The sequence below is a fragment of the Ranitomeya variabilis genome, chromosome 4 (genome assembly GCF_051348905.1).
Source record: "Ranitomeya variabilis isolate aRanVar5 chromosome 4, aRanVar5.hap1, whole genome shotgun sequence".
In the NCBI taxonomy this organism is placed as follows: Eukaryota; Metazoa; Chordata; class Amphibia; order Anura; family Dendrobatidae; genus Ranitomeya; species Ranitomeya variabilis.
The window spans coordinates 233206561-233231439 of record NC_135235.1 but is presented as its reverse complement, the minus strand read 5'-3'; the positions used below and the strand labels follow the sequence as shown (position 1 = coordinate 233231439).

The window sequence follows — 24879 nt, the reverse complement described above, 5'->3', positions numbered from 1 at the left end:
AAGAAGGTAGCCAAACAAAACACACATCCATAATGTGATCACAAAATACAGTTTAAACATTAATTTTCATAAACCTGCAGTAATGAAAAATGACCTGCAGGTGGCACCACACTAACCCAAAGTACACTACCACAAAGCTGCTTACAGACATCACAAACAAATCCTAACATTTGCCTTGGGGGCTTTCCAGCTTGCCAAACTCCTTGCCCAGCTGATTTTAGGCACATTGGAGGATTGCACACTTCACTGCAGGTGAGTCACATATGCAAACACATTTGTAAACATGCACTGCCTATTCAATTGCACACTTGCTCCATTTATACTCCACCGACACACACAAATGATACACCATTTCAAAGGACAAATTACCTGCAGGTGTCATTTGCCTTGTGGTCTTTCCAGCTTGCTGAAGTGCTTGCCCAGCCTATTTCAGGCAAATTTGAGGATTGCACACTTCACTGCAGGTGAGTCACATATGCAAACACATTTGTAAACATGCACTGCTTTTTCATAGATTACTACACCCCACACACACAAATGGTGAGTCACATATGCAAACACATTTGTAAACATGCACTGCTTTTTCTGTGACTACTTCACACCACAAACACAAATAATACACCATTTGAAAGGTAAACTTGCCTCCTTCAGCAAGAAAAGACACAAACAAACCACACATTCAGGATTTGCTCAATAAATACAGTTTAAACATTCATTTTCAGAGACCTGCAGAAAACAACAATAACCTGCAGGTGGCACCACAACCTCAAGACATTTTTTTAGCTTCTACTTATCAAACCAATTTATTGTATTACCAATCTACATATATAAATACCTCTCTGTGTTCATCATCTCATTAAATGCATTAACATTTGACAAGCTTGATTTTCCTAAAATTGCCTGTGCCCCCGATAACCAATGTATGAAAATTTTGCAGGGGCCAACTAGTCTAATCCAATTAAGGATTCAGTCTCTGAGCTCAGTTTGTTTGTTTATTCAAAGGATCATTTATTATACCATGCCCCTCTTTTTCCTCTCTTTTGTTGCTGTTTGTGCATATATTTGTGTTCCTTCAGAAACTTTGTTATACGATGCCTGAGGAAGGGACCTAAGAAGTCCCAAAAGCTGCTTTGTAACATCATTTATTTTATTTTTGTTAGCCAGTAAAAGGTCTCATAACTACAAGATTATCTTGTTTTTCACACCGAGGCCTGAAAACAAACTGAGATCATAGATAGATTGGCATTAAATAGATATGAGAGATTTACATGAAATGGATAAGTAGTAGAGAGGTGATCAAGAGAGAGAGAGAGAGTGAATAGATACAGAATACATACATAGATCAATAATAGATAATAGATAGCTAATAGATACCGTGGGGAAATAAGTATTTGATCCCTTGCTTATTTTGTAAGTTTGCCCACTGACAAAGACATGAACAGTCTATAATTTTAAGGGTAGGTTAATTTTAACATTGAGAGATAGAATATAAAAAATAAAATCCTGAAAATCACATTGTATAAATTATGTACATTTATTTGCATTTTGCAGTGAGAAATAAGTATTTGATCCCCTACCAACCATTAAGAGTTCTGGCTCTTACAGACCAGTTAGACTCCTAATCCACTCGTTACCTGCATTAAGGACAGCTGTCTTACATAGTCACCTTTATAAAAGATTCCTGTCCACAGACTCAATTAATCAGACTCTAACCTCTACAACATGGGCAAGACCAAAGAGCTTTATAAGGATGTCAGGGACAAGTTCATAGACCTGCACAAAGCTGGAAGGGGCTACAAAACCATAAGCAAGAAGCTAGGTGAGAAGGAGACAACTGTTGGTGTAATAGTAAGAAAATGAAAGAAATACAAAATGACTGTCAATCGACATCGATCTGAGACATCATGCAAAATCTCACCTCATGGGGTATCCTTAATCATGAGGAAGGTGAGAGATCAGCCCAAAACTGCACGGGGGAACTTGTTAATGATCTCAAGGCAGCTGGGAGCACAGTCACCAAGAAAACCATTGGCAACACATTATGCCATAAAGGTTTACAATCCTGCAGTGCCACAAGGTCCCCCTGCTCAAGAAGGCACATGTGCAGGCCAGTCTGAAGTTTACCAATGAACACCAGGATGATTCTGTGAGTGATTGGGAGAAGGTGCTGTGGTCAGATGAAACAAAAATTGAAGTATCTGGCATTAACTCAACTCGCCATGTTTGGAGGAAGAGAAATGCTGCCTATGACCCTAAGAACACCATCCTCACTGTCAAGCATGGAGGTGGAAACATTATGTTTTGGGGGTGTTTCTCTGCTAAGGGCACAGGACTACTTCACCGCATCAATGGGAGAATGGATGGAGCCATGTACAATAAAACCCTGAGTGACAACCTCCTTCCCTCCTCCAGGACATTAAAAATGGGTCTTGGGTGGGTCTTCCAGCAAGACCCAGTTATGCGATGACACCCACAGATGTTTCGCACCCTCTCCTATCTTCCTTTCTGAGCATTTCCTGAATTTCTCAAAATGCCCTTAAACATAGTAACATGTAATCAGAGGCCACAATCATGCAGTTTCCTGCTGAGAACTCTCATCATCTGCATCATTTTCCTACTGGAGACTTTCAGTTTGAAGCCCGGGTGACTATAAATTCTCTCTTTTTTTTGTTAAGTTTTCAATGATTGAAACAAAAACATACAAGTTCTTGTGTTACAATCATCAAATCAATGAAACATGCAGCATTGAACCTACTATCAAAGACACACGCAAATATCTACAAAAAGCAGCTTGCTGATGGTTTCCATGGGGCAGATATAAACATTTTAATATGACAATTAGTGGCACAGCCCATTTGCTTTTCTGATAAAGAATAATACAAAAGATTGTGGCATACAAAGGTTTTTTTTATATATTTCACAGAGTAAAAAAGAAGTGAAAAAGGTAAAAAAAAAGGTGAATACAAGAATAAATAATAACATGCGGAGTGTCATGTAATACAGAAGATTTATCGCTTATTTGTGCTTACAACTAAAGAGTTATAATTGGTGGGAAAATAAAACAACAGTGACAAATAAAGTGAGAAAATATGTAAATGAAGAGTAATGAAAGCAGTAAACAGCCAGAGGTGATACAGAGCAGCACTGTCCTCCGGCTCCATCAAGTGTTCACGTAGTCAGTGAAGGAGGTTCTCATCGTGTGCGCCTATTAGTGTGCAGCAGAGGCCTATCGAGGGCTGGGGAGAGGACAATGCTGTGACCCTCCACACACACAGCATGATGACCCTACTGTACCCCCCTCAAAGTATGGTGACCCCATCACAGTATGATTCCCCAACCGTAATCCACACACTGTATAATGGACCCCACATAGCCCTCCAAACAATGGCCCAACGTGCTCTATACAGAATAATGGCCCCCACACACTGCTCCATACAGTATAATATCCCCACATAGTGCTCAATACAGTATAATGGCTCAACAGAGTCTTCCATACAGTATATTGGACCCACATAGTCCTCCATACAGTACAATGGCCCAACATAGTGCTCTATACAGAATAATGGCCCACACACACTGCTCCATACAGTATGAGATCCCCACATAGTGCTCCATTCAATATAATAGCTCAACAGAGTCTTCCATACAGTATATTGGACCTACATAGTCCTCCATACAGTTCAATGGCCCAATATAGTGCTCTATACAGAAAAATGGCCCCACACAGTGCTCCATACAGTGTAATATCCCCACATAGTGCTCCATACAGTATAATGGCTCAACAGTCTTCTTTACAGTATATTGGTCCCACATAGTGCTCCATACAGTATAATGGCCCCACATAGTGCTCTATACAGTATAATGACCCAATAAAACCCTCCACACATATAATGGATCCCACATAGTCTTCCATACAGTATAAAGGCCCCATATAGGCCTCCATACATTATAATTGGTCCTGAATTGCCTTCCATATAGTAAAATGGCCCCACATAGTCCTTCATACAGCATAATGAGGCATGCATTGCCTTCCATACAGTATAATGGACTCAACATAGTATTCCATACAGCATAATGGCCCCATATAGGCCTCCATACATTATAATGGGTCCTGAATTGCCTTCCACTTAGCGAAATGGCCCCACATAGTCCTTCATACAGCAAAATGAGGCATGCATTGCCGTCCATACAGTATAATGAACCCCACAGAGTATTCCATACAGCATAATGGCCCCATATAGCCCTCCATACATTATAATGGGTCCTGAATTGCCTTCCATATAGTAAAATGGCCCCACATAGTCCTTCATACAGCAAAATGAGGCATGCATTGCCTTCCATACATTATAATGAACCCCACATAGTATTCCATACAGCATAATGGCCTCATATAGGCCTCCATACATTATAATGGGTCCTGAATTGCCTTCCATATAGTATAATGGCTCCACATAGTCCTCCATACAGTACAATGGACCCTGCATTGATTTGAATACTGTATAATGGCTTCACATAGTCTTCATTACAATATAATGATCCCCATGTAGTGCTTCATGTAATATATTGGACCCCACATAGTGCTCTGTACAGTATAATGGCCTCACATTGTGCTCTATACAGTACAATGAGCCCCACATACAGCCCCAACTATTCCAGCCAAAATTCTGTTCCAAAATTCAAATCGCACTCCTTCCCTTCCAAGCCCTGCTATGCACCCAAACAGTAGTTTCTGACCACATATGAGGTATCGTTGGGCTCAGAAGAATTTGCACAACAAATGATTCATTTTCTCCTGTTACCTTTGTGAAAATTAAATATTTGGGGCTAAAGCAACATTTTTGTGGAAAATAAAATTTTTTACATTTCTTGCTTCCTCTTTGTTTTAATTCCTGTGAAACACCTGAAGGGTTAACAAACTTCCTAAATGTGTTTTCTGAATACCTTCTAGGGTGCATTTTTTTTTTTAAATGGGGTGACTATTGATTGTTTTTTGACATATAGGTGTCATGATCCAGGTTTTGAGTCCTGTTCTCCCCTTCCTGGTCTGGTCATGTCAGGGGTTAACTTGTCTCTGCCTCGTTCTAGTGCCTGGTCAGCTATTTCTCTCCACTGCGTTCTGCAGGCAGTGTCAGCTATAGTTTCTGCCTACAGCGTGAGTAGCTTACTCTGCTTAGACCCTGATTTGTCCTGCTGCCTTTGCTGACTGTGTCCGGATCTGTTTATTCACTTCTTCCCATTCCTGTGTTTCCCCTTCGTGTGTGGATTCCCTGGTGTTTGACTTGGCTTGGACCCTGACCTGCTTTTGTCTCTTGTCTTTGATATTTCTGCTCCTGATTGGTACTGACCTTTTTGACATGTCTCTGACTCGGTGTTTGTTTATTCCTTTGGTACTGTGCTAGTGAATAATATCGACCCGGCTTGTTTGACTATTCTGCTGCCACCTGGTGGTAGCCTCGCTGCTGCACTGCTGTTCTGTTCTGGCAGTGTACAGTCCTCCTGCCACTATTGCCATCTAGTAGAGCTTGCATGTACCTGCATAGCAGCAGCGTGACAATATGCCCCTATATTACATTTCAAATGTGACGTGGTCTCTAATAAAAAATTTTTTTGTACATTTTGTTGAATAATGAAAAATTGCTGCTAAACTTTTAACCCTTATACATTTCTAACAAAAAAAGTTTCAAAAATGATGCTGATATAAAGTAGACATGTGGTATATATTATTTATTAATTATTTTTAGTGGTATGACCATCTGTTTAAGGGCGTAAAATTTCAAAGATGAAAAATTGCAAATTTTTAAAATTTTTCTTCAAATTTCTAATAGTTTCATAAATAAATGAAAATCAAATCGACCTAAATTTACCACTTATGTGAAGTACATTGTCTCACGAAAAAAACTATCTCAGAATCACTGGGATATGTGGAAGAATTTCTCAGTTATTACCAGATAAAGTGATGCTCGTCAGAATTGAAAAATTTGGACTGGTCAGGAAGGCGAAAACAGATTTTGGCTGTAAGGGGTTAAATAATAAAAAAAAACAATACAAGTTTAGTATTACTATCTTTAATCGTACTGACATGACAGATCATGTTACTATAAAATGAATACTGTAAGAACAAAATGTAAAATATCCAATTGCCGGAATTGCATTTTTACCACCATTTCATCCCATTTTTTTCCCTTTTATTGGTAAAGTGAATGGCGCCCTTCAAAACTACAACTTGTTCTACAAAAAACAAGCTCTGGATTGGAATAATAAACTAAAACATAAAAATGAAAAATTGTCCTTGGTAAGAAGGGGCTGATACAGTGATTTTGTTACTGAAGGGCACCCCAAGGTGAGATGTTGAAGGCTTCATGCTGACAGCTCCATTAGTGTCTCATGTCTGTCCATATGTGATATTATTCCATGAGAAACATAACATTATAATGAAATGATGATTATATTTGTAAATATGTATCTTGGTAAATATCTGAGGTCTCAGCTGATCCTTCTCCTCTGGCTGAGGACACCTAGAAGCAAAGCCAATGGGTGGAGGAGGAGGACTCCTTCCAGAGGTAGGACCAAAGATCCAAGCAGAGATATAGCACACAGACATTAAGGAATTCAGTAGCAGAAGGGTGAGGCGGCACCCACAGTCCTGATGAGGTGAGTCTCCCCAAATCTTTCTATTTTCATAGATCTATGAAACCCAACAATGCCGAAATTAAAATTATTCTCTTAACATAAATGCAAGGTGTTTGTAAAAACAAGCAACTTTGCATTTTGCCTCTTATAAAAAATCTTCTCCGTTCTTAAGTATGAAGTTTTTTTTTTTAAATTTATAGGTTAATGTACCACTGCAAAGGTGGGCAATTTCCTAGGCAAGGAACACAGGCTTACAAACTATTTGCTAAAGAGCTTGTAAGCTCCTTTCTTCAGTGCCTCCTCCAATGCTGCAGAGGATAAGCTACCTCTGCTGACAGCATGGGAGATTGATTGGGTAGCAACCATGCCACTGATCCCAGCTGTCAATCATCAGGAGTGCATCACTCCCCAGCAAGGTGGAAGCCAGGATAGGGGGAGAGGTGCACTCATGGAAATTGAAGATGTGTTTTGGACTGCTCCGATTCCTCTCTTGCTTTCTGTTATCACTATTTTTATTGTTTGTAATGCCTTTTAGGGTTAAGGGCAGAGGTTAACTTCCTCTTTGTCCCATGTAAAGGCGCTCTAAACATTATTTGCTGTTCTCTCTACAGAAATCATGGACTGGTTGGGGTTCCTCCTATTATTGACCTACACTTTGGAAGCCTATGGTAAGAGCTAAAACTCAATAAAGTGATAATTTCTTTACTTTTTCTTAACTCCGAACTCTGAAGGTCAAAAATGACCATGAGCAAAAATGCAACGTAAACCCTATCTAAAAGAAACTTAAAGATAATAAATAAACTCTTACGCGCACCTTTATTTTCTTCCCCGATCCCATTGTTTTAAATTATCCTCTATTTCTCAATTTTGTAGTCCATATCTAGTTTTAGACATTCGGAGATTATTTGTAAATATATAAAAAAAAAAAATAATAATAATAATAATAATAAATATATCCTGGAAATCCAAGAAATATCACAACCTAGTGGTCAGCAGCGGGATTACACCTCAAGGAATCAGTACTGACAGTTTTAAAGTTTTCTCACTGTTTGTGTTATTTTGTAACATTTCTTTTATGTTGGATTTGTAATCTAATATGTATCAAATTTGCATGCAACTCACTTACTATAGTATAGTAAGTAGATAATATGTAACAATCATATCTATACAATGATACTAGAGAGGGGTGTAAAATATTATTAATAAAGAGTTTGCGCAATATGTGATCAATACATACTACATGACCATCATTATACAACTAAAGGATCTATTGGGAAGGGGTGCACTTATTTTTATGAGCGGATGGGTTAAGGATCAAGAATGCTGAATTTTACAATATAATGCAAATAATATTTATATTGTGCTTAGGAAAACAAAGAGGACCCGGCAGAGGGAGGGATGCTTACTGTAAGTATTTAATGCAATTATATATATATTTATATATATGTATATTTTTTTTATTTCTCAGTGCTGCCCTCTACAGGTAACTCGCATTGCATACACTTGTGCAAACTTGGTCCTGAGCGGTTTAAAATTAACCCCTTCACGACCAACTTCCGTTTTCGTTTTTTTTCCTCCCTTTCTTCGATGTTTGTTACTGATACCATTTTGGGGCAGGTATGACATTTTCATTGCTTCTTAAAGCATTTTTTTGCCGTAATCAGAAAAACGTAAATTTGGCATTTACATTTTTTTTTTTTTACGGTTTTTACATATCGGGTTAATTAATTTCATAGATGAGACTTTTCTGAACACACAGATGTGTATTTTTTATCTTTATTTTTAATCTGGAAAAAGAGGGGTGATTTTGAATTGATATTTTTTTTTTAATATTTTTTAAGACTTTTTAAAAACTTTTTAATGTCCATTTCAGTCCCCTTAGGGGACTTGGAGCTGCGAACGACTGACCGCTATTGCTATATTTATACAGCAATGCCGCAGCTTCCCCGAGTGTAGTGAAAATTACTGGCTCCTCCAAAGCTCGGGTGACAAGGGAGATCCGTAATTACAAGCATGGGGGTCTTCTACAGACCCCCAGATGTCATAGCTGCCCTACCGCATAGGAGCTGAGCAGCAGTATCCGAGAAAGGTAAGCCCCTAAGCAGGGGCCGTACACAGAAATCATGGGGCCCCATAGCCAAAGTTCTAATTGGCAACCCCCCCCGAAAAAAAATAAAAATAAATAATTGTTGGGGTCAAAGAAGAGCAGATCTCACAACTTTCCAACCTTTACATAGCAATTTTCCTCCTGCTGAAGCCCTAAATTCCTTTTTCATTGTCCTCATAAAGTACAACACCAACCAAAGAGACCCCAAACATAGTATGATACCCCATGCAGTATAATGGGCTTACATGATACAGTATAATAGCCCCACACTGTATAATGGCCTGCACTTGCTCTTCAAAAAGTAAAATGGCCCCCACACAGTATGATGGACCCCACATAGCCCTTCAAAAAGTAAAATGGCCCCCACACAGTATGATGGACCCCACATAGCCCTTCAAAAAGTAAAATGGCCCCCACACAGTATGATGGACCCCACATAGCCCTTGGAATATAATGGCCCCACATTCCCTTCCATATAGTATAATGGGCCCCATACAGTCCTCCACACAATATTATGCACCCCCATAGTCCTCAATACAATATAATGCCCTCCCCATAGTCCTCCATACAATATATTGCACTCCCCATGGTCCTCCATACAATATAGTGCACCCTCCATGGTCCTCCATACAATATAATGCATCCCCCATGGTCCTCCATACAATATAATGCATCCCCCATGGTCCTCCATACAATATAATTTACTCCCATGGTCTTCCATACAATATAGTGCATCCCCCATGGTCCTCCGTACAATATAATGCATCCCCCATGGTCCTCCATGCAATATAATTCACCCCCCACAGTCCTCCATACAATATAGTGAACCCTCATGGTCTTACATACAATATAGTGCCCTCCTAATAGTCCCCCACACAATATAATGTACCCCCCATGGTCGTCCATACAATATGATGCCCCCCCATGGTCTTCCATGCAGTATAATGGCCCCCCAAGGTCCTCAATACCATGTAATGGACCCCCATGGTCCTCCATACAATATAATGCACCCGCCAAGGTCCTCCATACAATATAATGCACCGCCATAGTACTCCATACAATATAATGCAACCCCTATGGTCTTCAATACAATATAATACATCCCCCATCGTCCTCCACACAGTATAATGGACCCTCATAGTCCCCTACAATATAATGAACCCCCATGGTCCTTCATACAATATTATGCACCCCCCATGGTCCTCCATACAATATAATGCACCCCCCATGGTCCTCCATACAATATTATGCACCCCCCATGGTCCTCCATACAAGATAATGTACCCCCCATGGTCCTCCATACAACATAATGCACCCCATGGTCCTCCTTACAATATAATGCACCCCCATGGTCCTCCATACAATATAATGCACCCCCATGGTCCTCCATACAATATAATGCACTTTCATGGTCTTCCATACAATATAATGCATCCCCCATCACCCTCCATACAATATAATGGACCCCCATGGTCTTCCATACAATATAATGCATCCCCCATGGTCCTCCATACAATATTATGCCCCTCCCATGGTCCTCCATACAATATAATGCACCCCATGGTCCTCCTCACAATATAATGCACCCCTATGGTCCTCCATACAATAAAATGCATCCCCCATGGTCTTCCATACAATATAATGCACCTCCCATGGTCTTCCTTACAATATAATGCATCCCCCATGGTCCTCCCTCCAATATAATGCATCCCCCATGGTCCTCCATACAATATAATGCACCCCCATGGTCCTCCTTACAATATAATGCACCCCCCATTGTCCTCCATACAATATAATGCACCCCCATGGTCCTCCATACAATATAATACATCCCTCATGGTACTCCATACAATATAATGCATCCCCCATGGTCCTCCATTATTATTATTATTATTATTTATTGTTATAGCGCCATTTATTCCATGGCGCTTTACATGTAAGGAGGGGTATACATAATAAAAACAAGTACAATAATCTTAAACAATACAAGTCATAGCTGGTACAGGAGGAGAGAGGACCCTGCCCACGAAGGCTCACAATCTACAAGGGATGGGTGAGAATACAGTAGGCGAGGGTAGAGCTGGTCATGCAGCGGTTTGGTCGATCGGTGGTTACTGCAGGTTGTAGGCTTGTCGGAAGAGGTGGGTCTTCAGGCTCTTTTTGAAGGTTTCGATGGTAGGCGAGAGTCTGATGTGTTGTGGTAGAGGGTTCCAGAGTAGGGGTGATACACGAGAGAAATCTTGTATACGATTGTGGAAAGAGGAGATAAGAGGGGAGTAGAGAAGGAGATCTTGTGAGGATTGGAGGTTGCGTGTAGGAAAGTACCGGGAGACGAGGTCACAGATGTAAGGAGGAGACAGGTTGTGGATGGCTTTGTACGTCATGGTTAGGGTTTTGTACTGGAGTCTCTGGGCAATGGGGAGCCAGTGAAGGGATTGACAGTGGGGAGAGGCCGGGGAATAGAGGGGGGACAGGTGGATTAGTCGGGCAGCAGAGTTTAGAATAGATTGGAGGGGTGCGAGAGTGTTAGAGGGGAGGCCACAGAGCAGGAGGTTGCAGTAGTCAAGGCGAGAGATGATGAGGGCATGGACTAGGGTTTTTGCAGATTCTTGGTTGAGGAATGTACAGATTCGTGAAATATTTTTGAGTTGCAGTCGGCAGGAAGTGGGAAGGGCTTGTATATGTGGTTTGAAGGAGAGATCAGCGACAAGGATTACCCCGAGGCAGCGAGCTTGTGGGACTGGGGAGAGTGGGCAGCCATTTACTGTAATGGATAGGTTCGTTGGGGGGGTCGCGTGAGATGGGGGAAAGATGATGCACATACAATATAATGTATTCCCCATGGTCCTCCATACAATATAATGCACCTCCTTTAGTATTCCATACAATATAATACACCCCCATGGTCCTCCATACATGGTGCAGCCCATCAGTCCTCTCCTCACACAGCTCCATGGTGTGGCCCCTCAGTCCTCTCCTCACACAGCTCCATGGTGCAGCCCCTCAGTCCTCTCCACACACAACTCCTTGGTGGGCCCCTCAGTCCTCTCCTCACACAGCTCCATGGTGGGCCCCTCAGTCCTCTCCTTACACAGCTCCATGGTGTGGCCCCTCAGTCCTCTCCTCACACGAATCCATGGTGCAGCCCCTCAGTCCTCTCCTCACACAGCTCCATAGTGCAGCTCCTCAGTCCTCTCCTCACACGGCTCCATGGTGGGCCCCTCAGTCCTCTCCTCACACAGCTCCATGGTGGTGCCCTCAGTCCTCTCCTCACATGGCACCATGGTGGGCCCCTCAGTCCTGTCCTCACACAGCTCCATGGTGGGCCCCTCAGTCCTCTCCTCACACAGCTCCATGGTGCAGCCCCTCAGTCCTCTTCTCACAGGGCTCCATGGTGCAGCGTCTCAGTCCTCTCCTCACACAGCTCCATGGTGGTCCCCTCAGTCCTCTCTTCACATGGCTCCATGGTGGCCCCCTCAGTCCTGTCCTCATACAGCTCCATGGTGGGCCCCTCAGTCCTCTCCTCAAACAGCTCCATGGTGTGGCCCCTCAGTCCTCTCCTCACACGGATCCATGGTGTAGCCCCTCAGTCCTCTCCTCACACAGCTTCATAGTGCAGCCTGTCAGTCCTCTCCTAACACAGCTCCATGGTGCAGCCCCTTAGTCCTCTTCTCACAGGGCTCCATGGTGCAGCCTCTCAGTTCTCTCCTCACACAGCTCCATGGTGCAGCCCCTCAGTCGTCTCCTCTCACAGCTCCATAGTGCAGCTCCTGAGTCCTCTCCTCACACGGCTCCATGGTGGGCCCCTCAGTCCTCTCCTCACACAGCTCCATGGTGGTGGCCTCAGTCCTCTCCTCATATGGCACCATGGTGGGCCCCTCAGTCCTGTCCTCACACAGCTCCATGGTGGGCCCCTCAGTCCTCTCCTCACACGGCTCCATGGTGCAACCCCTCAGTCCTCTCCTCACATGGCTCCATGGTGCAGCCCCTCAGTCCTCTTCTCACACAGTTCCATAGTGCAGCCCCTCAGTCCTCTTCTCACATTGCTCCATAGTGCAGCCTCTCAGTCCTCTCCTCACACAGCTCCATGGTGCAGCCCCTCAGTCCTCTCCTCACACAGCTCCATAGTGCAGCTTCTCATTTCCCTCCTCACACGGCTCCATGGTGGGCCCCTCAGTCCTCTCCTCACACAGCTCCATGGTGGTCCCCTCAGTCCTCTCTTCACATGGCTCCATGGTGGCCCCCTCAGTCCTGTCCTCATACAGCTCCATGGTGGGCCCCTCAGTCCTCTCCTCACAAGGCTCCATGGTGCAGCCCCTCAGTCATCTCCTCACATGGCTCCATGGTGCAGCCCCTCAGTCCTCTTCTCACACAGTTCCAAAGTGCAGCCCCTCAGTCATCTCCTCACACTGCTCCATGGTGGGCCCCTCAGTCCTCTCCTCACATGGCTCCATGGTGCAGCACCTCAGCCCTCTTCTCACATGGCTCCATGGTGCAGCCCCTCAGTCCTCTCCTCACACGGCTCTATGGTGCAGCCCCTCAGTCCTCTCCTCACATGGCTCCATGGTGCAGCCCCTCAGTCCTCTTCTCACACAGTTCCATAATGCAGCCTCTCAGTCATCTCCTCACATGACTCTGGAGCGCCCCCACTGCTGCAGGGCCGAGGACCACCCGGTACTGGGCCTCTGTGTCTCAGTTCTGGGGTTGTCACGGTGGCTAGGCCCGGTCCGTGACCCTGCTGAGGGGCGTCCAGTGAAAGTTGAGAACGTGATGATGTTGTGGTGTGGTGCAGGTCGCGGTGAATAACGAGGACACCAGGTTGCAGTCTCTTTACCTCTTTACTGAAGGCTTCAGGATCCTCAGTCCGGAATACGGTTAACCGGGCTACCTGAGTCCGGCCGGTCCGATGACACCTCCAGAGTTCCCTTTGCAGGTGGAAATCTGTGCCTACCTTCTAGCGCTTGTGTGTTGTGGTCCTTCCTTGCTGTGCTTACGGGATAGTCCCCACAACTGTTGTGTCTGCTTCTGAAGTTCCCTCACAACTCGATTATGATGTTCTTCTTCGTCCCCCCAGATGATATGGCTAGGACGCACCCATATGACGGGTAGGCTCGGAGCTCTTCCGGGACCCTAGTGTTGCCCCTCTCCAAATGTTGCCCCCTATGTTTTCTTAGGTGATTTGAGTGAGACAGCCTGCCTATAACTGACTGTCCTGCCGTAGGTTTGAAGTAAGGCCTGGAGCTCAATACTTCCTCGGCGTTTCCGGCCACCGGCTACGCGCCTCAGTAGGATGTTGCCTCGTCTTACAGCACGACTCCTACTGGTGATTCTCCTTGTTGCGTTGATCTCGTTTCTCACTCAGCACAATAAACCTCGCTTCTTGTCTTTTCTTGGGGTACCGCCGCAATGAAGTGCAGGCGCAGTCCCGTAACGTTCTTTCTGTTCGCTAGGCCTCTGTCAGGATCCCACCCCTGACAGGGACCCCCCTGAATCTTCCCCTGCAACACCCTCTGCCACAGGATGTTGCCTGGTTCCAACCCAGTCAGCTTCTGTCTAACTTCCTATCTAACCCCCAGTTTTACCAGATTGTGAGGAGTGGCCTAATACATAGCACCCTTAGCTCCCCCTGGAGGCCAGACTGTGAAGTGTATTGGTGTCTGTGATACCTGGTCAGGTGAACTCCTTCAGTGCCATCAGACGTACCATAGCCCCCCTTAGCGGCGGAGCATCAGTACTGCAACGACCAGGACTCTGGGGCGCTGCACTCCCCCCCGGTTAAACCCAGTACTCCTGGACTGGGAAGAAAACAACAATACATGTCAGCAAAAAGACATACCATTTTTGAAATGCAATAACAAGTAAGTTTGAACAGAGCTTCCCTTTATGGGAGGTGAGGACACTTGAACGTTACAAACATGGTTAAATATTTTAAATAACGTACTATAAATAACTTCTCTTACCCAACTGGGTATTCTACTTAGTGCAATTTCTGAACAATAATTTAACATTGCCTTTAAGGACGTATACGCTGAATCCACTAAAGACCTTCTTATAAAACACTATAAGGCTAATCAACTTTTCTTCATTTTCCACCTTTACATCTGCAGGACCGCCTGTCTATCTGCCCCAGGCCTACAGCCTCTCGCTCTGTTGCAGGACCGCCCCATTCTCGTCTGGGCCTACTGCCTTTCTGCTACTATACACAGAATAGAACTTATCAACCTTCTCTCAGTTTAGGATCGCTGAGCCATCTCTGTACGGCTCCTAGGAGGACTCACCGACTAACCCCATACGGGTTCACTTCCTGTCCTCATTCTCTAACACATTATTAAACATTTCTTACAATTAACTAGCTAACTACATATAACTTCGACATGTAAGTATTATTCGACTTTAAGTGCTATTGGTGAACGTCCCCTTTAAGAAGGGACCAAGTCTCTCGGAGGTAGTGCAACTTCTCAAGCTGCAAGTTCGTATACAGCAAGGACTCCAATGCTGTTTCCAAGAACAGTTTCTTCGCAAAGAGTCCTTTTCTTTGTAAAACCAGTAGAGGGCACCTTTAAGAAGTTGCAAACTATTTACAATAAGTTTGTAATCATGCAGTATTCATGATTCAGCAGTTCTTTTCAACAATGATGAACGAGAAACAAAAGCAAAAAGGCAAAAATAGGGATCCCGGGTAAACTAAGGGATCCCTTTAAGAGTTAACCCTAGTCGGGTTGTTGCAGCAGAGAAAACACAAAAAGGACAGACAGTTAACTATATACATTTTGTAAAGCATTTTTGGAGCTTCATAGTAAGTTACAAGACATCAGCCGGTAGTGGACATCTCCTGACTGTGGCGGCTTCGGTCCCTGGTCTCCGGCTGATGCGATGACAGTATCGGTGGTTGGTCTCTCGGGTGCAGTCAGGTCACCCGGTGTCTGGATTCGAAGGCTAACCCTGGCTGCAAGCTCGGTAGCTGCAACAAGGCGTACGGTGGCGATAGTAACAAGATCTGTCAAGTCCGGATCGGTCATGGTCGGGGCAACAGGCAACACCCCCTCAGGCCCACATCGTTGGACGTTCCGAGCGCACCATCCTTGTGCACTCCGGTGGCGGGTGTAGGTCACCTGATCCCCCCTTTGCAATAATGGGTCACCGTATCGGTTGCGGAAAGGAGTCTTCACATTGTGATTCGTGACTAGTAACGAAGACGTCAGTCGGTAGTCCCGGTTCCTGTATGGAGCCCCAACCCTGCTTTGGGTGAAAGGCCAGCACAGTTCCCCGCTTTACCGCGTCTTTCCTGCCGTGCGCAGGCTTTGGGTGTTGCACTTTTGGTGGGTCAATTTGTTCCGTCTCTTTTCGGTTTTTCCAATGTAGGATCAGGCATTGTTTATATTGTTCCCAAGTGAGCACAGCAAGGGTGAGGCCTTCCTCCCGAGCTCCATCTGGCCCAATCCGGGGGGTATCCCACTTGAAGATCACCCCCTCTGAGCTCAAATCTAGGGGTTCCCCCATCTTGATCGGTAGCAGAGGCACCAGCTTCCCCATCGTGTCGGGGGTTAGCACCACCAGCTCCGCTGAGAGGAACCGGTCACTGTCGGGGTGAGGAGCGGTCGCGGGAGCAGGACCGGTCAGGGGAGCAGGATCGGTCGGGGGAGCAGAATCGGCCGGCGGAGTAGGGGCGCCTTCCATACCTGCGCCTGATGTGATTCCACCGATGTCGATCTGTTCCGTTAACAAGGACACTGGAGTCGGCTGCAGCCCGGACCGCGCTCTTCCAAGGCGGCCTCCCGATGTGGCTCCGCTCGCCATGGCTCCGTAGTCGGGATAGGCGGGCTCGGATTCTCCGCTAGCGGCTCCAAGGAGTTCGAGTCCTTCAGCTGCGGTGGGTTCGGATCCGTCTCCGGTTGGTGAGGACAAGCCGGGATCACTTCGCTGTCGCTCGGGCACTTGCTGATCATCTTCGCTGTCCGGCATTCGGCGGCACCGCATGCACCTGGCTCCGCCATTTTTCCAGGGTCGAGCTCCCTCTTCACCTCGTTCCCGCCGTTGCAAATCAGGGGGTGGTTCTCCTCTGCTTCTGGGCAGGTCATCATCTCGCAGCAATAGTCGGAGGGGGCGGTCGCTACTTTTGGCGCCGCTTTGGTAGTCTCCTCCCATGACACGCCCTTCTTCTTCCTATACGCTCCCTGTGGCGCTGAAATGGCGGCGTTTTTTTTTTTTTTTGGCGGGAACTTTTGGCGGCAAGAGGCAATACACAGTCTTTACAATAAGTCACAGTCCAAGCACAATAAATCACAGTTCCAAGGCACACATGACCTGATTCTTCAGGCTTAAGTAGATCCTGTTCGTGACGCCAAGTTGGAGCGCCCCCACTGCCGCAGGGCCGAGGGGCACCCGGTACCAGGCCTCTGTCTCAGTTCTGGGGTTGTCACGGTGGCTAGGCCCGGTCCGTGACCCTGCTGAGGGGCGTCCAGTGAAAGTTGAGAACGTGATGATGTTGTGGTGTGGTGCAGGTCGCGGTGAATAACGAGGACACCAGGTTGCAGTCTCTTTACCTCTTTACTGAAGGCTTCAGGATCCTCAGTCCGGAATACGGTTAACCGGGCTACCTGAGTCCGGCCGGTCCGATGACACCTCCAGAGTTCCCTTTGCAGGTGGAAATCTGTGCCTACCTTCTAGCGCTTGTGTGTTGTGGTCCTTCCTTGCTGTGCTTACGGGATAGTCCCCACAACTGTTGTGTCTGTTTCTGAAGTTCCCTCACAACTCGATTATGATGTTCTTCTTCGTCCCCCCAGATGATATGGCTAGGACGCACCCGTATGACGGGTAGGCTCGGAGCTCTTCCGGGACCCTAGTGTCGCCCCTCTCCAAATGTTGCCCCCTATGTTTTCTTAGGTGATTTGAGTGAGACAGCCCGCCTATAACTGACTGTCCTGCCGTAGGTTTGAAGTAAGGCCTGGAGCTCAATACTTCCTTGGCGTTTCCGGCCACCGGCTACGCGCCTCAGTAGGATGTTGCCTCGTCTTCCCCTGCAACACCCTCTGCCACAGGATGTTGCCTGGTTCCAACCCAGTCAGCTTCTGTCTAACTTCCTATCTAACCCCCAGTTTTACCAGATTGTGAGGAGTGGCCTAATACATAGCACCCTTAGCTCCCCCTGGAGGCCAGACTGTGAAGTGTATTGGTGTCTGTGATACCTGGTCAGGTGAACTCCTTCAGTACCATAGCTCCCCTTAGCGGCGGAGCATCAGTACTGCAAAGACCAGGACTCTGGGGCGCTGCAACTCCATGGTGGGCCCCTCAGTCCTCTCCTCACACAGCTCCATGGTGGGCCCCTCAGTCCTCTCCTCACATGGCTCCATGGTGCAGCACCTCAGTCCTCTTCTCACAAGGCTCCATGGTGCAGCCACTCAGTCCTCTTCTCACATGGCTCCATGGTGGGCCCCTCGGTCCTCTTCTCACACAGTTCCATAGTGCAGCCCCTCAGTCATCACCTCACATGGCTCCATGGTGGGCCCCTCAGTCCTCTCCTCACATGGCTCCATGGTGCAGCACCTCAGTCCTCTTCTCACATGGCTCCATGGTGCAGCCCCTCAGTCCTCTCCTCCTCACACAGCTCCATGATACAGCCTGTCATTTCCCTCCTCTCCAGCAGCCTGAGCGAGCACAGCACTGCTTCCTGCTATCGGGTCTTCACTGGACTGGTGGAGGCCCCTCCCCTTCCAGTGACATAATTCCCTCCAAAATCATCTCCGATCTAGATGCCCCATGCTGTGTGCGCAGTCTCAGTCTGTGATGGAGCCGGCTGTGCTTTGAGTGCTTTGTTCTATACCCGGTGCCAGCCTCCGTCTGCACTGCTCAGCAACTAGTGATGTGAGGTGAGCAGTTTATCATCACCTGCTGCAGTGGCTTCTATTGATCTCAGTGAGCATTGCATAGCCGAGAGAGCGGTGAGCGCACTGAGATCAATAGAAGCAGCAGCAGGTGATGAGAAAGCGCTCACCTCATATCACTAGTTGCTGAGCAGTGTAGACAACCCACCTGCATTGGGATAGAATAACGCCCTCACCGCTCGGTGCACATGATCAGAATACAGGGCAGAAGAGTCAAATGTAGGAGGCAAGAGTTGTGGTGCTGGTCAGGGGGCGGGCCCATCAGAGGATTCTACGGTTTCCCGGTGGGCCAGTCCGACCCTGGATACGCTGTATTATGCAGAGCCTGAAGGAATGATGATCATGAGGATGTTCTCTATATTATGCTTTGCCATCATCCTGAGAAAAAGCCTGAAGTATAAATGAGTGCTTTGTTACATTACATTATTGATCTTGAGTTACATTCTGTATTACCCTCCAGAGCTACACTCAGGGGCGTAACGACCGCGGTCGCAGCGGTCGCCATTGCGACCGGGCCCCGCAGGTCAGGGGCCCCGGGCCGGCAGGTCAGGGCAGGGCCGGGCTGGACATCGGGCACTTCTGGCAAATGCCAGAAGAGCCGATGCCAGTAGTGGGCCGCTGCACTGTTCCTCCCCCCGCCGCCGCCGCCGCCGCCGCATTTAACTATACCGGCGTCTATGACACCGGTATAGTTCAATGCAATGATGGAGGAGAGCGTCACCTGACGCCCCCTCTCCCATCATTCCCCGCTCTGCCTCTGACAGTACACTGCGGGTGCGCGATGACGTCATATCATCGCGCACCTGCAGTGTCCTGGGCAGACTGCAGCCGCCAGGAGCAGCGCGGGCAAAAGGAAAGGTGAGGAGAGTTTTTTTTTTTCTTTTTCACCGGACTGTGGGGCCATTATCGGGGGGGGGGGGGGGGGAGATGAGATGCGGGCTGTGCTGTATATACCCCTGTGCTGGCTGTGCTCTATATACCCCTGTGCTGCATATACCCCTGTGCGGGCTCTGCTGTATATACCCCTGTGTGGGCTCTGCTGTATATACCCCTGTGCGGGCTGTGCTGTATATACCCCTGTGCGGGCTGTGCTCTATATACCCCTGTGCGGGCTCTGCTGTATATACCCCTGTGCGGGCTGTGCTCTATATACCCCTGTGCGGGCTGTGCTCTATATACCCCTGTGCTGGCTGTGCTGTATATACCCCTGTGCGGGCTCTGCTGTATATACCCCTGTGCGGGCTCTGCTGTATATACCCCTGTGCGGGCTGTGCTGTATATACCCCTGTGCCGGCTGTGCTCTATATACCCCTGTGCGGGCTGTGCTGTATATACCCCTGTGCGGGCTGTGCTCTATATACCCCTGTGCTGGCTGTGCTGTATATACCCCTGTGCGGGCTGTGCTGTACATACCACTGTGCGGGCTGTGCTCTATATACCCCTGTGCGGGCTGTGCTGTATATACCCCTGTGCCGGCTGTGCTGTATGTACCCCTGTGCCGGCTGTGCTGTATGTACCACTGTGCGGGCTCTGCTGTATATACCACTGTGCGGGCTGTGCTGTACATACCACTGTGCGGGCTGTGCTGGATATACCACTGTGCGGGCTGTGCTGGATATACCACTGTGCGGGCTGTGCTGGATATACCACTGTGCGGGCTGTGCTGGATATACCACTGTGCGGGCTGTGCTGGATATACCACTGTGCGGGCTGTGCTGGATATACCACTGTGCAGGCTGTGCTGGATATACCACTGTGCGGGCTGTGCTGGATATACCACTGTGCGGGCTGTGCTCTATATATGCCTGTGCGGGCTGTGCTGGCACCCAACACCATGTTGCAGTGCAGGAGATTCCTGCAACAGTCCGAGGCGTATCTAGGGGAAGGGGGTGGGGGGGCGTCACGGGGGTAGGGGGGGGGGGGCCCATTTGGAAGTTCGCACCGGGGCCCATAACTTTGTAGTTACGCCACTGGCTACACTCACTATTCTGCTGAAGCAGTCACTGTGTACACACCTTACATTACTGATCCTGAGTTACATCCTGTATTATACTCCAGAGCTGCACTCACTATTCTGCTGGTGCAGTCACTGTGTACATACATTACATTACTGATCCTAAGTTACATCCTGTATTATACTCCAGAGTTGCACTCACTATACTGCTGGTGCAGTCACTGTGTACATAAATTACATTTCTGATCCTGAGTTACATCCTGTATTATACCCCAGAGCTGCACTCACTATTCTGCTGGTGCAGTCACTGTGTACATACATTACTGATCCTGAGTTACATCCTGTATTATACTCCAGAGCTGCACTCACTATTCTGCTGGTGCAGTCACTGTGTACATACATTACATTACTGATCCTGAGTTACATCCTGTATTATACTCCAGAGCTGCACTCACTATTCTGCTGGTGCAGTCACTGTGTACATACATTACATTGCTGATCCTGAGTTACCTCCTGTATTATACTCCACAGCTGCACTCACTATTCTGCTGGTGCAGTCACTGTGTACATACATTACATTACTGATCCTGAGTTACACCCTGTATTATACTCCAGAGCTGCACTCACTATTCTGCTGGTGCTGTCACTGTGTACATACATTACATTACTGATCCTGAGTTACATCCTGTATTATACTCCACAGCTGCACTCACTATTCTGCTGGTGCAGTCACTGTGTACATACATTACATTACTGATCCTGAGTTACACCCTGTATTATACTCCAGAGCTGCACTCACTATTCTGCTGGTGCTGTCACTGTGTACATACATTACATTACTGATCCTGAGTTACATCCTGTATTATACTCCACAGCTGCACTCACTATTCTGCTGGTGCAGTCACTGTGTACATACATTACATTACTGATCCTGAGTTACATCCTGTATTATACTCCAGAGCTGCACTCACTATTCTGCATGGTGCAGTCACTGAGTGCATACATTACATTACTGATCCTGAGTTACATCCTGTATTATACGCCAGAACTGCACTCACTATTCTGCTGGTGCAGTCACTGTGTACATACATTACTGATCCTGAGTTACATCCTGTATTATACTCCAGAGCTGCACTCACTATTCTGCTGGTGCAGTCACTGTGTACATACATTACATTACTGATCCTGAGTTACATCCTGTATTATACTCCAGAGCTGCACTCACTATTCTGCTGGTGCAGTCACTGTGTACATACATTACATTGCTGATCCTGAGTTACCTCCTGTATTATACTCCACAGCTGCACTCACTATTCTGCTGGTGCAGTCACTGTGTACATACATTACATTACTGATCCTGAGTTACACCCTGTATTATACTCCAGAGCTGCACTCACTATTCTGCTGGTGCTGTCACTGTGTACATACATTACATTACTGATCCTGAGTTACCTCCTGTATTATACTCCACAGCTGCACTCACTATTCTGCTGGTGCAGTCACTGTGTACATACATTACATTACTGATCCTGAGTTACACCCTGTATTATACTCCAGAGCTGCACTCACTATTCTGCTGGTGCTGTCACTGTGTACATACATTACATTACTGATCCTGAGTTACATCCTGTATTATACTCCACAGCTGCACTCACTATTCTGCTGGTGCAGTCACTGTGTACATACATTACATTACTGATCCTGAGTTACATCCTGTATTATACTCCAGAGCTGCACTCACTATTCTGCATGGTGCAGTCACTGAGTGCATACATTACATTACTGATCCTGAGTTACATCCTGTATTATACGCCAGAACTGCACTCACTATTCTGCTGGTGCAGTCACTGTGTACATACATTACATTACTGATCCTGAGTTATCTCCTGTATTATACTCCAGAGCTGCACTCATTATTCTGCTGGTGCATTCACTGTATACATACATTACATTACTGATCCTGTACTGATCTTGATTTATATACAAAGATCAGGATTTTTTTTACATAATTTTATTTGCTTATTTGATTTGTTTCAGGCAAATGTGTCACTTTCCAAGGATTTGATATAAACTTTAATGATCTAAAAGGTGAGTTTAAGAGAGTAATTATACTTTTAATTTGCTTTATATGTATCAACGGTAGAACTGAACATAACAAACTTTGATATACTTGTTTCTGCATAAAAAAAAGCCTTTTCCTCCACCTTTTCTCTTGTACTGTGGTCATTCACTTTTAAAAAGCTGCTCAAATCTGTCTACAGTTCTGTCTGCAGTGAGGAATAACAGTCCAAGTAATAGGTAAAACGTGACTTTAGCAGTCTACACAAAGTTGATCTGAAAGAAGAAAGGTAGAGAATGTAAAAATAAAGTTTGGCTCTCTCTAGTCACTAGAGCCTGCAGAGGGAATAAAAACTTATTCTGTAAAGTTAAGATTAAATTATTAATGTAAAATACTATAAAAGTAATCTAAGAAATTCTGCCATGTACTGTTAGTGCGCTGCCATTTGAGATTTAAATCACAATTTTTAATTCTTCAAAACTTAAAAATGTTGTTACATATTTTTTTCTAAAAAAATTAATATTTTTTTTCTTTTAATTTTTGTCTAAAATAGGAGATTTTTTTGGACTGAGGAAGAAACCGACCTGGATCCAGAGAGAATGGCGTAAGTTCATGTGTATTAGACTTCTTTAATGTCAATGATCTGAGTTTAATACTAATGACGTGTGAAAGAATTCCTGCTAATGTCAATGTAAGCAACATATTACATATGAAAGACAGAGATCTGTGATGAAAGAAAAAAAATAATAGCATAAAAAAAGAAACAAAAACAAAATCATTAACAAAGTTAACAAAGAGGAAAGATTCATAATCATGTACTCATTCCATATCAATATTGATAACAATTTTATTTGCTATTATTTTCTCTGGAGGGGGGGTCGAATATTGATTTGTAAGATTCTATCTATCCCTAGTGCTGTAACTAGAATCAGATGGGCCCTGGTGCAAAATTTCTACCTGAGCCTCTACCCCACCTTGCATAGATTTTTTGGCGCTTGTAACATTTTAAATCCTATAAGAACATATGTGTTTCCCCCACCTCTGACATTGTGGAGTAATGTTCCACATCCTAGGCCCCTTCCTGATACATTTGTCTCCCATCCTGGTATATATGTCCCTCATCCTGGCTCATCCTGGTATATAAGTCCCTCATCCTGGTATATATGACTCCCATCCTGGTATGTATGTCTCCCATCCTGGTATATATTTCTCCCATCCTGGTATATATGTTTCCTATCCTGGTATATATATCCCCCATCCTGGCCCCATCCTGTTATATATGTCTCCCATCCTGTTATATATTTCTCCCATCCTGGTTAATATGTCCCCTTCTTGGTATATATAGCCCCCATCCCGGTATATACAGCTCTGGCAAAAACTAAGAGACCACTGCAAAATGTTCAATTTGTCTGATTTTTCTCTGTATAGGTATATTTTGGAGTAAAATGTAAATTTTTATTTTATTCTATAAACTACTGACAACATGTCTCCGAATTTCCAAGCAATAATTTTTTTATTTTTTTTCTGACAAAGAAAAATGGTCAAAATTAAATAAAAAACCCAGTGCTTTCAGACCTCAAATATTGCAAAAAAAAAAGTTCATAATCATTTAGAAACATCAATACTAATGTTTTAACTCAGGAAGAGTTCAGAAATCAATATTTTGTGGAATAACCATGATTTTTAATCACCACTCTTTCACACTGCTTCTGGCACAAAAATGTAAGCAGTTCTTCTTTGTTTGATGGATTGTGACTATCCATCATCCTCTTGATTACATTCCAGAGGTTTTCAATGGGGTTCAGGTCTGGAGATTGGGCTGCCCATGACAGGGTTTTGATGTGGTGGTCTCTTAAATTTTGCCAGAGCTGTATGTCTCCCATCCTGGTATATATGTCTCCCATCCTGGTATATATGTCTGCCATCCTGGTATATATGTCTGCCATCCTGGTATATATGTCCCCCATCCTTGCATATACAGTATGTCTCCAATTTGCTGCTTTTCTTTCACGTATAACAAAAATAAACTCATCTTTATCAGCTCCCGCAACGGGCAGCATTCTCTTCTATAGCTGACTTCAGCTTAAAGCAACGGGCAGGGCATGATGTCACTGCCATGTGCTGCTACCACTAGTGACTGCCAGTGACTTGCATGCCGACATCTGCTACAGCTCGTATTGCCGTGCAGGGACCCAGCGAGCTCCAATGACTCAATATATCTGTGATAAAGCCAAAAGCTGATGAATTC

At 45.6% G+C, this 24879-nt stretch overlaps 1 protein-coding gene across 1 annotated transcript in view; it reads left to right on the top strand.

The window, feature by feature from the left end:
* Window positions 1–6611: 6611 nt before the first annotated feature.
* LOC143767813 (uncharacterized) overlaps window positions 6612–24879 on the top strand; it is a 39813-nt gene continuing 21545 nt past the window's right edge. Inside the window, exons 1-5 of the mRNA XM_077256335.1 lie at window positions 6612–6651; window positions 7242–7298; window positions 7999–8037; window positions 22610–22660; window positions 23185–23235. Coding sequence (XP_077112450.1) covers window positions 7247–7298; window positions 7999–8037; window positions 22610–22660; window positions 23185–23235 — 193 coding nt within the window. The 5' untranslated portion in view covers window positions 6612–6651; window positions 7242–7246. The remainder of the gene's footprint in view (window positions 6652–7241; window positions 7299–7998; window positions 8038–22609; window positions 22661–23184; window positions 23236–24879) is intronic.